General features: G+C 39.8%; 1 protein-coding gene across 2 annotated transcripts; it reads left to right on the top strand.

Moving 5' to 3' along the window:
• Nucleotides 1-92: 92 nt before the first annotated feature.
• On the top strand, nt 93-12,758 carry jazf1b (JAZF zinc finger 1b). Of its 2 annotated transcripts, none has more exons than XM_068323149.1 (5): nt 93-318; nt 8,821-8,893; nt 9,562-9,663; nt 10,205-10,370; nt 10,932-12,758. In XM_068323149.1, the coding sequence occupies exons 1-5, from the start codon at nt 204-206 to the stop codon at nt 11,106-11,108; spliced, it is 633 nt and encodes a 210-aa protein (XP_068179250.1). In that variant the 5' UTR covers nt 93-203; the 3' UTR covers nt 11,109-12,758. The 2 variants fall into 2 exon arrangements, with proteins under 2 accessions (XP_068179250.1, XP_068179249.1); XM_068323148.1 differs by having other exon boundaries at nt 97-318; nt 9,463-9,663.
• Nucleotides 12,759-12,794: the final 36 nt, after the last annotated feature.

Genomic DNA, 12,794 nt, shown 5'->3' on the forward strand with positions numbered 1-12,794 from the left:
ACTTGTGTCTACCTCTATTAATTTTACTGGAACACGTTGTGCTTTTATAATGAAAGGTGAGGCTCTGTACTTCCGGCCTGTTGTCTCGTTAGCTAGCTTGACGCCGCTCTGTGAAGTCACCGCGCCGCTCCAGCTGTTCTCACCGCTGCGCGCTGCTTGTAGCACTGCTGCCGCCTGCCCTCGACTCCAATGCAGCAGCGACCATGACAGGTATCGCCGCTGCTTCTTTCTTTTCCAACGCTTGCAGGTTCGGTAGCTGTGGACTTCACTTCGACTCTCTGGCCGAGCTCATCGTTCACATCGAGGATAACCACATCGGTAAGCTCCGAGCAGTAATTAGCGCCGCAGCTAGCTACGGGTAATGCTTGCAACTAGCACCAGTGTTAGCAAGCTAGCGACTTACTTCCTGCGTCTTGACAACCCTGTTGCTAGGTGTGGTGGTGGTTGATGTTTTGGGGTAGATGTTAGCCTCTTGCTTGCTAACTGTATATGTTTATAAGCTCTGTAGTATTGGTTACACATCTGCAACATAACAATGACGTATTGACACACCGAAGGGAGCGGTTTTTTATGCTCGTGTATTATTGTTGCAGCGCAGGGCCCGCGCGCAGCCCCGCCTCGGAAGCGCCGTCAGTTCACTTGCACCCCGCGTGAGACAGCTGCCCTGATGGCTGACGGGGGTCTGACGTCACTGACAGCCTAGAGTGGTTATAAATATATGTAATTCTTATTACAAGTATCGCACGAGTTATGTTTATTGATTTAAAAAATGTAAACAGTATTTCCTTTTTTTTTTCATTTTACAGTACACGTGTTGATTTTCAGATAGTATTAACTGGATGCCCAATGAACAACTGTTAAAAATAGGAAATATGTTTTTCATTATCAAATATTCGTCTCCTTGTTGTAGCTTTTAAATCGACAGTACATGTCAAGAGGATCAGCGCTGGTGATTTACCATGTTATTTATGTGTGTGGAAATCATTACAACGACCAAATCAATAGAAAAGATTATGTTGTTTTTTTTGAGTGGCAGAAATTCTTCCTCCCTTTAAAAATTATGATAATAATAAAATTAAGTGAGGCATCCAGCTATCTTAATCACAGGTATTATTCACAATTCAGTATATGTCCCATGTCATTCTTAATGTCTTTCAGCTGATATAGCTGACAGAACACCAGATGAAGAACAATGAAAAGTGTGACCCAGTCATGAAGACCCTTTCTTTTATCCATCTGCTCATTCATGTATCAGTCTTGTACATTTACTAAAAAGCATGTTGTCATTGATGAACAGCAGTCCTTAAATGTTACTGGTGTCATTGCAACCCCCAGAAAACACGTGTGAATGAACAAATATCTATTTTTAAAGTCGATAACATTCTGTGATTCAAGGGGTGTGTCACACCAAATCTGGACACCTTAAGAGGTTAAAAAATTTAATAAAAACTGTTTAATTCACCAGAATAAATGATTCTATGTACATCTGAATCAGTTTCTCACACACGTTTTTTTTCTGTGGTGACTTATTGCCTTTGGTCTTGCGTAATGTTCTGGTCACTAACAAGAAAAGTTGTAGCATCTTATACTACTTTGTATTTAATAATAACCAATCCCAAATGTTACTCCACACTAAAAGACCCCCAACGTGTATATAGCATGTGTCATCGTGTTCACTGTCATCAGCGCACACTTGACAGATAGCAGACCTGACCGTGATCACCAGCGCCGCCCCAAGTTCATGTTCGGCAAGACCACAACAGGAAGTACATGAGGGAGGAGGGTACAGCAGGACATTTATCAGCCTCAGGCATTTCATGATACATTTCAATGCAACTTCTTTTGAATAATTAATATGAAAATATTATATTTAAATAAAATATATGTATTTTAAGGTATAAGTTTGTGTATTTCTGTTTGCGTATTGTGTAGTTTGCCAGTTCCTCTGTTTTGGTTTTGGTTTTTAAGACCAGCAATGTTGTTCGGTCTAGAGACAGTGTCACTGAGGAAAAGACAGGAGACAGAGCTGGAGGTAGCAGAGATGAAGATGCTGAGGTTCTCTTTGGGAGTGACCAGGAAGGATAGGATCAGGAATGAGTACATCAGAGGGACAGCACATGTTAGAGGTTTTGGGGATAAAGTCAGAGAGGCCAGACTGAGATGGTTTGGACATGTCCAGAGGAGAGATAGTGAATATATTGGTAGAAGGATGCTGAGTTTTGAACTGCCAGGCAGGAGTTCTAGAGGAAGACCAAAGAGGAGGTTTATGGAAAGAAAGAGTGAAAGAGGACAAGAAGGTGGTTGGTTTGAGAGAAGAGGATGCAGAAGACAAGGTTAGATGGAGACAACTGATTCACTGTGGCGACCCCTGAAGGGAAAAGCCAAAGGGAGAAGAAGAAGTTTGTGTATTTCTATGTGTGTGACCCAATTTAGGATAAGCGGCTGAAGATGAGACAGTTACCATCATCTCATCTTCAAAAATATCAATGACTATTTGACTGAAGGTTGTGTGTTTTTCCTAGGAGACTCCACTTTTGACCTCTACTTTTCTATATACGTGTAAAACCACCAGAGCAGCAAATCTGTATGTAATAATTTGCATATATAATAATAAATATTTTCTATTCATTCATTGCTTATTTAGGCCTACATACTACTATATATTGCTGCATCAATACATTTAATACAAGTTCATAAAAATATGTGTGCCAAAGGAAAGTTAGCAAATAGATAGATGGATAGATAGATATACTTTATTTATTCCAAACTGGGAAATTTAAAATACAAATTATTTAGAAACACAATTTATAGATATTGTACATTATTTTTCTTACGTTTATGTGATTTTATCTCCTCACAGTGTGGCACAATCTTATACATCTGTTTCCTAATCTAATATTTCAGACCGTAACTATTGAAGCTGACAAGGCACAGCTGTTTCTGTTGTTCTTGTTTGTTGCTTGACTGGCTTTAATATCCTCTGCCCTCTGATTGTGTGCTGTGCATGTGTCCGAGGTGTTAGCCGTAGAAAAAAAAGGCTTCAAAATGACTTATTGGGAAATAATGAGGCAATTAGCTGGCTCAGAGTGGAAAAACTTTGCTACCCCCCTCCTTTGTCCACTGGCCTGTGCCCACTCTGAAAAAGTGCGAAATCTTGCGCATTGTGCCAAATGCCTGTGAAGCATAATTACAGAGAGAGTGCTTGATTTGGCATGTATTTCTCCTCATCTGGTGGCCTGCTGCTCAAAGCACATTCTTCTTTATAATTAGGTGCCTGGAAAAAAAAAAGAAGACATTCTTGTCCCCATTTTCACCAGCAGGCCTGCTGGTCAGGTCTGTGAACAACGGGTGGCGCTGCTCTGCTATTTATTGAGATGGCGTTCTCAGGTTTCTGGTCTGTGGAATCAGTTACTGGATGTTGTATAGTGCAGACTGAAACTTTCCTCCTCTGCCAATTTAACAACACAGGTCATTGCTGACATTTTGTGTTCAGTTTAACTGGCAAAGCACCAGTAGATTCAAACATACTGACAATTATCTGGTGATTCAAGGGAAATTCTTAAACTGTCACAATGCTTCCAGATTACCCATAACCTAACTTCACCATGTACAAGACAAAATTGTTGTAACTGATGACCTGAAGGAGCCTCATAAAACAGATATTCAATAAACAAAGAAAGCAGATGCTAAAGAGCAGAAAATGCTAGAGCCCTGAGGAAACTTTAGGCACACTATAAATCGTTTGAAGTTTGAACGATCTCTTCGGTGTTCTTGTATTCTTCTGCAGTCTTAAAAAAGTAAACACATTGAGCTCCTGAAATGTTCACTGTGTGACCAGACCACTGTGGACCAGGAGAAAATGGCGGCCATGATATTTGGACCTGTGGTTGTGTGTCGTGGTGGGTTGGTAACAATTGATCTGTTTGTTGCCAGTTCTCACTGGAGGCTCATTTAGTAGATTTTGGTATGCCCCCGCACCCCCGCCTTCAAAAATCTGTGCGGAAGTAATAAATTTGTGAAGCAGTAACTAGTTCCCTGATCTGTGCACCTGGTGGGCCTAATTACATTTCCCCGTCCCCTGACGCCACAGCTCCTGTTCCTGTGCGATGACTGCGACACGAGGGGCTTCTGTACTCCATTAGCCATTTCTCGTAGGAGATAATATACTGCCTGTGTGTTGACATCACACAACATGGACGTGTAGTTTCTCAGCAACCAAATGTGAATTTTTAACTGAAATCTGTTGTTTTTAATTGTTCAGTGCTTCAGATGTGACATCTGTTGATGATGCTGTAGACATCGGCCTCCTTTACTGAATCTGCAAGTTATTGGTCACTTTATATAATGTTTTATGAATCACAGCAGCTTCAAAAACCTAGCATAACCCTGAAATTGTTTGATCTTTCTGACTAAGTCTGCCGTTGAGAGCTGATCCAACTACTACTGGATTTAAAGCAAGTGTGTTTGTGTCACATGGGTTTTTTATCAAACAAGAAAAAAAAAAAGGTATGAGAACAAAGAAAACGTTAGCGTTAAACAAATGCAGCCAAGGGTATTTGTGTGAATAATCTAATCTGGTTTTGAGCAAATAGTAATGTTTATTGGTAGACAAAAAAAATTCAACTATGAATTATTAATTTAACTCTGTTGTAACAACTTACTTCTGTTCTGTTTTACATACTTGTGAGTTTATACAACTTTTTTAGTTTGAAAAAATCAAGCAAACAAATTAATCTGGGAGATCTGACAAAGTAAATATTTTGATAATTGATGGAGACAGAATGTAAATCACAATCCATACTTTAAAAAAACGTACTAGTTGCTGAATGCATATCACAAATCAAGATACTATGTGCATGCAGTGAGCAGCCATGAATGTGTGTTTTTGTAGGTATTTGTATAAATGTGTCTGTAGAAATGTGTGTGTGACTAAATTCATGTCTATGAGTTTAAGTTACTGTCTGTCCTAAACATATTCACAATAGATTATTTTAATCTTGCCATGTTTTTTCAGTGACTTGCGGAGGCAACTTGCACATGGAGCTTGACTCCGATTCATTTCCTCCTCAGAGGTCACATCATAATGAATTACCTGTGCCACCACTCCTGGTAATGTCCTGTGCTGCTCAGAGCCACCATAAACATGTCACCATAATGCTCACCACTCTGCTCTACCCCACAGCGCATTTGGCCATGAGGGTGGATGGGAGAGCCAGACACTGGTCTAAATGAGAGAAGGATGTGTGTGCGTGAGAGAGAGAAAGAGAGAGGGAGAGAGGGGTCCATGGAGTGTTATTAGAGGGCAGCAGGCGTCACATCCTCCATTGCCTTAGGAAGGTTTGTTGTATGATCATCCCTTGGTTTCCTGTTGCAGGCCATCATAGGGCCCTAATGAGAATGTGTTGTTGCACCAAGTTTTTCTGCACACATACGCTGCAACCGCAGATTCACTCATTGTACACTCCCATACACAAACATTCCACACAGAGGCACGAACAATAGCCCAGAGAATTCTTCATATACAAAAAGACGTTTGTTTTACTCTGTGTTTAAATAAGTTAAGACTGATGAAGGGCCGAGTATGTTTGTTTATATGGTGAAATGCAGTATATCAAGCTTTTAATATGTGTAGAAAATTAAGAAATAAATATTTCTACTAAAAAACAGGATATGAACCTGAAGTCTGAATACAAAGTTGATGTGGTTTTTCTATTCTTTTTGATAATAATCTCCAGCTTTCTTTCATTCATCCTGATTTACAATCTTTAGTTAAGAGAGAATCCAGAAAATGACATCTTTACACGTGAAGTTCTTTGATTTTCTAGGAATATATTTCACAGAAAATCTAGCATAGCTCTGAAAATTAAGAAGCACCTAGATTAAATAATTTCACAACACTCTTATTGCTTGTCAGGTTTTTTTCCTTCTTGTCCCACACAGAGTTACTCTACCAGATATAGCATAACTACTTCTTGTTTTCTGATGGGGTTTTTTAAAATGTGAATAAATACATTTTTTACTTTCCCAGAAGGTTTCTTCTGGTTGGCCACCGAGGTGGACCACCTGTGTAGTTTGATGAAAGCGGTTCCCATCTCTATTTGAGTCGCCTTCATCCCAGTCTTTGACTGCTGGTGGCCATGACAGAATAGCAAAGACTCTGGGGGACTGGCCCCTGAAAGCCTCCCTCTCCCCAGTCCCCACCTGAGGTGTGTGTGATTTACAGTGTGTGGGAACAGATTGATCCACTGCTGTTTGAGCAGTCCGTGAGCAGGCTGCCATTCCTCTCCTTGAGGTTCATTAGGGATCTTAGGAGGGATTTCTGTACTCACGCACACACATACCAAGTCACAGCACTCAGAATAGTCTCTGCACTGCATCCAGCTTTTGGCAGCAGAGTTGTGTCGTTATGAATGTGTCTTTCCTCCCTTGTGTTTCCATGCCTCTGGCTGGAGAGTGGAGAGGTGTGCTGTCCTTTCCACTAGGGATAAATCCACTGTTAATGAAACACTTGCTTACGACTGAGGCTTTGAGAGAATTCTCCTGAGCCTTAGGTGCTGAGATTTAAGTTGTTCTTTGAGCTCATAACTGCCAGTATCATAAAATTTGGCTGCTATTTCATCGTCAACCAGGCAGCTTGGCTTTAACCGCTGAGCATACGATACCTCGCATCTTTCATCATTCTGTCCACTTTTCACCTGGACTTACATTGGTTTGTTGACATGGCTTTGTGTTGCACCTTTAAAATGTGTGCTTTCTAAATGTGGTTTTGGTTGAGTTCTACTGGTCAACATCACCTGTCACCTCTTTCTTGACAAAATTAAGCCAGTAATTTATATTGTTAAAATAGTGACTGCAATCTGTGCTGAGACTTTCCTCTAGATGTGGCTGCATTTGGACTAGTGTGTGTGTTTGCCTGTTCTCTCATAGACACCATGATGGTATTTTTATGAACAGTTTTACATTTTTTCGTAATTTCAGTGGGAATTGATTTCTTCTTATGGTTTCTAGGCGTGTTTTTAAATATCTGTCCAATAAACCTAACACAGTTTTAGATGTAAATCTTAAGATATTAACTACTGCTAAGTAATTATCTACAACTTATCAATGAATGTCCATTATATGTCTTTACTATATATGCAAATTCTAATTTCTCCAATATCGATAGCAGCCCCTGGCACAAACAATACTTTTAGAGCTACTATTTTTAAGAATATACAATTATTGTAGTCAGGAGTTTCATGATTTACTAAAGACAGTCTGACCTGACATCTAAGACAATCATTGAGAGCGAATTGTTTGTTGTTGATGGTGCAGGAACACTGAGTTGATACTAATCAGAAACTTTGAGTTTTTGGAGCTAACGCTCCAAAATCTTAATAGTCATCTAACGGTGTAATCAGTTCCTCTTTGGCAGAAATTCTCTCTGAGGAGAAAGTTCCAGGAAATTTGTTTTTAAGGGTTTGGTCCAGACAAATTAAGAAACGAATAGGATTAAAACTCTGTGGATGCAATTCAGTGACTCAGACTTTTATTACAGCTTAACAAAGGTGTTGCTTACCCTTCAACCTGGAAAACTCTAATTACACTATTTTAATGAGTTTTATACCATTTACCATAGTCATTTTTGAATTATATCAAACAGGACTGGACTGGTTTAATGCTTGCACAACATATATATTCTATTAATGCTGCATTGCAGCGTTTGAGCTTTAGAAAAGCCGTAATTTAAAATTGAATGTTACAAATAGCCTTAGGTGAGTATAAATGAGCTTGTGGATGGAAACCAGTGATAGATGTAACCACATGGGGGTAGCAGTTTATCACAACTCTGTCTGAGGCAGGCAAGGAGGCTCAGCTGGTGAGTGGTAGAAGCTGTTGTTTTATGGGTAATCTCTCTTCTCCCACATAGATGCCAGTGGGAAGGGAGTGTTTGAAGTCAGGCCCACTTCACCTCAGGGTGTGGAGATTAGCTATTGTTGTACATTTAGCACTGCTGAGCAAGATGAACGTCTGGATCACAGCATGGGAAAACATAGTGTGTGTCAAGTGTGGTCATATGTGAGCAATGTGGCGTCTACAGAGCGTGGCTTTTTCAAAAGTGTCATGGAAATTCAAAGTTAGACGGTACTTAAGATGTTGCATCCTCCTTTTTTTATATTTTAAATACAAGCACCCATACAGCAGAATATGGCTTCTTATGTTTAACCATGAAAGTAGTGAAATTTTGCCATGATGAGAATGGCATCTAATGAACAGGACTGGACAGAAAGGAAACTTGTACAGAAAAAAAAGCTGAGAAGTTCACATAAGCTTCAAAACCGTGGCGCTACAGTGAGAAATTATTAATCCATGATCAATTCTTAACTGCATCCTACTTTGACAGCCAGATGTATAGGTATGAATAGGTTCATACTCATATTCAGAAACCTCGTTGAGTATCGCCACTATTACATGCAAATATTTACACTGATTACTTCAACCGTGTGTCTGGCCCAGTGCTAACACTGAAACCGCAATAATTAATCGCTCCCTCTATAAAAAATTTTTAAAAAGCCAATATAATGTACCACAACCCTACACTGTTTCATCTGTGCCTGGATAGGGCAATAAAAAGCACATACATATCAGTATGGAGACCTGGATTCACTGATATCAGTGTCTTTGCTGAGGTGTCGGAGGAACTAGGCATCCCAGCAATGGAATTAACAGAAAACTCCATGTAATCCATCACTTTGTACTTTTACATGGTGAAATTCGCCATTGGTTAAAGTGACATGTTATGCATCTTATTCTTGCTGTCTGCTTCTCTGGCTTGCTCAGACACAGACCCCCGTCTTCTGGAGAAGCAGGAGCAGCAGCAGCCGACATACGTTGCCCTCAGCTATATCAACAGGTAAAGAAATGTAACCGTTATAGGGACAGAAACTTTTCACATCGGATATACTTTTGACATTAATATTATTAGTCTTTGTCTCAGAAAGGGTTTGGCTCCAAAATTCTTACACAACGTGGAGTCTTACTACTGTGTCCTCAAATGAAATGAAATGTTTGCCCCTGTGAGCTCTGAGCAATTCAAATGTCATCTGGTGGATTGCTTAAATGAATTGCTTCAGTATTTTGTGGGGGTTTTTATTGCCCTAGGTTCATCCCTGAATAGTGGTTTAGTGGCAACAAGCCATTGTACAAGGTCTGACGCTGTCTCACAAACTGCTCTCACAAACACATGTTGATGTGGTTATAGCTTAATTTGTTAATTCCCCTTTTGCTTTAACAATGTCTGTTATTATTTTGTTTCCAGTAGCAACCCTACTGTAGCAAATCTTTAATATCACAACCTTTTAACCATCAGGACAGTCCTACACTAACAATTTTGGCCTAACAATCAAATGAGATGTCCCTTTATTATGTTAAAAAAAAAAAAAAAGATGGTGACCAGGAACAGCTCTTGTATCTCAATTCCAGGTTCATGACAGATGCTGCTCGTCGAGAAAACGATGTCGTCAAGAAGAAGGTGCAGCCCAAGTTATCTCTGGCTCTGACAGGCAATCTGTCTCGCTGCAGTGTTAATACTCCACCTCGCCACACCAGTGGAAACCTCACCCCTCCTGTCACCCCGCCCATCACCCCTTCTTCTTCCTTCCGCAGCAGCACACCTACAGGCATGTGACCAGCTTTCATTTATCTGCTTTGTGTCTTTACTTGTTGACTGCTGGCATTGAAATTCATATCCTGCACATTTGAAGGGCAGACATTGGGTTCTATGATTGGATCTTGTTTGTCTTGTCCACTACAGTGCAAGTTACAGGAAAGCGTTTTAGTTTTTTTCTGCATTCACTAGTTATGTAAAATATGCAGTTGGTAAAGTTCTCCTATTTTTAGCTCTTGTGGTTTTGAGCTTCATCTTCTTTTATTAATGAACAAAACAAATGCTGCTCATTGACTTCAGTGAAATGCATACATTCTTTCCCACAACTGGCACAGTTAGTTCAGTCTTTCCCGACATTTCCGCTGTGACGCATGAAGTAGAGATTATGGGAACTCTACCCCGATCCAACGTTGAGATCCGTCTACACTCATTAGACTGAGATTAGTCACGACCTGTCCGTAAATCAGTCTCTTTGAGAACAGCTTGTATCATAGTATGTCTTCCTATGATGCCCAGAATTATGGTGTGTCTTTCTGTCTTTCACCGTCTCACAGGTAGTGAGTGTGACGAGGAGGAGGTAGACTTTGAGGAGTCTGACAGTGATGAGTCGTGGACCACCGAGAGCGCCATCAGCTCTGAGTCCATCCTCAGCTCGATGTGTATGAATGGAGGAGACGAGAAGCCTTTTGCTTGCCCTGTGCCAGGCTGCAAAAAGAGATACAAGGTGGGTTTTGCTTGGCTTTTCTTGGATTACATACTGTACAAATAATAATGTGAATTAATTAATTGAAAGTAACATAAAAACTGATCATTTTTTTCTTGGCTGACAAATGAGACTATAGACTGGGTTTCCTGCTATTTACATAAAAAATCAGTTCTTGTTTGTGCATCACAGCATGTCAACATAGATGAATAAATCTAGTCCAATTGAGTGATGTGGGGGTTTACAGCATTTTCCATTCACATCTGGTGTGTGGTTTGGATAAATTATGTGCAGCTTGAGAAAATTGCATTGCTGACGTTAGGGGACATGGTTATGGGCGATGACTTAGTCTGAGGCAGGAGGCAGAATTAGGCATCTATTTAGGGGTGGAATAAAAAGATGGCTGCAGGAACACATTTTCTCCTCCTGATAGCCCTAATGTGTAAAAGGCAACCTGTTTGTTTTTCTTGAACGTATAGTTCAAGAAATTTTAGTTTAACCTATTACCTCATGACAATATGATCATACTGTGTATTAGACAAGTAAAGGACAAGTATCTTTTTTTTTTTTGCATCATTACAGAATGTGAACGGGATCAAGTATCATGCTAAGAACGGCCATCGGACCCAGATCAGGGTGCGCAAACCCTTCAAGTGCCGCTGTGGGAAGAGCTACAAAACATCTCAGGGTCTCCGCCATCACACCATCAACTTCCACCCACCCATCTCTGCTGACATCATCCGTAAGATGCATCAGTAGAGTCCAGCGCTCCCCTTCACGCCACTGCCCAACCACCTGAACACCATCATCACCAGCAGTGGTTGTTTCTCATTCCACTGTGGTCCTTTTATCCATAAGCCCCTTGTGTTTCCTTTGGTTTCACCTTTTATGACACTATTTTTGATTGCATGTTATTATTGTATTATGCATTATTATTAATTTTTAAATTGGATCCAGAGTGCTCAATCCTTGTAGATTTTGCACACATTGTATCATTTATTTCTTTTTCTTTATTTGGACATATGCCTGTTGACAATGAGGGTGTGTTTGAGACACTAGAATGGCCATGACAAGTCATTTGTAGTCTTCACATGTAAAGTTAGACAACGGCTTTAAAGGCAGTGCGATGTGAGGAAATACAAGATGTGTTTTTAAAGTTTTGTTTTGTTTAGAAAAAAGTCACCATTCCCTTGCAGCTTCACTGAAAGATGTGACAGGAAAATTACAGGTGGGTGTGTGTGTGTGTGTGTGTGTGTGTGTGTGTGCGTGCGTGCTGCATGCGTACGTGTGTGTGTTATAAGGAGACATTGAAGGTGACAACTTTTATACCTTTCTCCTCAAATTTGATATTTAGATTGATTTATTGGGTTTTACTTTCCTATCACAAGGTGTGTTTTTTTCATCTCTACTGTAAAATGCTTTGTGAGCACCAAAGGATTCTCTCAGGTGATGTCTGCAAGCATTTCCCGCCACAATCTTGCCCAAGTCTTCTGATAGTATTTATACATTCAGTGGGATCATGGGAACTCTATGTGCCATTGTTACTTATGTTTCTAAAGATTGAAGCAGTTTCACTTGCCAGTTTATGGTGAGAGGTCAAAGCACTTTTTTTTAACAAGTTGCCAACAAATCAATGTTTCTTTGCCAGTATCTCGTTTCTGGTGTACTGTATGTACATTTGCTACCAAAACGAGGGAAAAGGCCTTAAGAGAAGCTTTCATTGTTCCTAAGGATGATTTACACCAAACCTTCAGTGTTTTTAAGTATTGTGAGATATCTGTATGTAAAGTAGTTGCCTTGAATTGCAAACCATTCCAATCAGAGATCTTTGTATGGCTTTATTTTGATGGTTCAAATGTATCTGGATGCTGACAGCTCAGTCCAAACTGATTGCTATTCATGGACTCTTATCAAATGAAACATATTATTGTCCTTATGGATAGCAGCAATGGGGATCTTCAGCACATTTACATCTCAGTCATCTGTAAGACAAACATATGGCTGAGAATCTGTGCCTCAGTATGAACTGAGGATACCCTGATCAATTTCATCTGAAAATTAATGAATGCTGTATGTCTAAATGTCACCAGACAGGATTAATCAATATTGAGCCATTACATGCACTGCATGGATGTTAGTGTAAAGGAACTACAGTCCAAATTAGAATTGTGACAGTATTGTACTGCCATTATGGAGCAAAGTATTTGATATAGTGTACATTGAATGTATTATGTTAAGTGCATTAAATTATATTTTCGTATGTTTCTGGAGTTTAAAAACAGTATAATATAAATGAAAAGACAAAATCAAAGGTTGTTTTGAGAAAATAATGGTTGTGTACTGTATTTCTTCAAAATGCTGCTTCATGTAAACTTTTGTTACATTTAGAATAAAAGATCCTCTAACGTGCCTGAAGTGTTTATAGTATTTACTGCGCTTGGACAC

This window comes from Antennarius striatus, chromosome 9 (assembly GCF_040054535.1).
Source record: "Antennarius striatus isolate MH-2024 chromosome 9, ASM4005453v1, whole genome shotgun sequence".
In the NCBI taxonomy this organism is placed as follows: Eukaryota; Metazoa; Chordata; class Actinopteri; order Lophiiformes; family Antennariidae; genus Antennarius; species Antennarius striatus.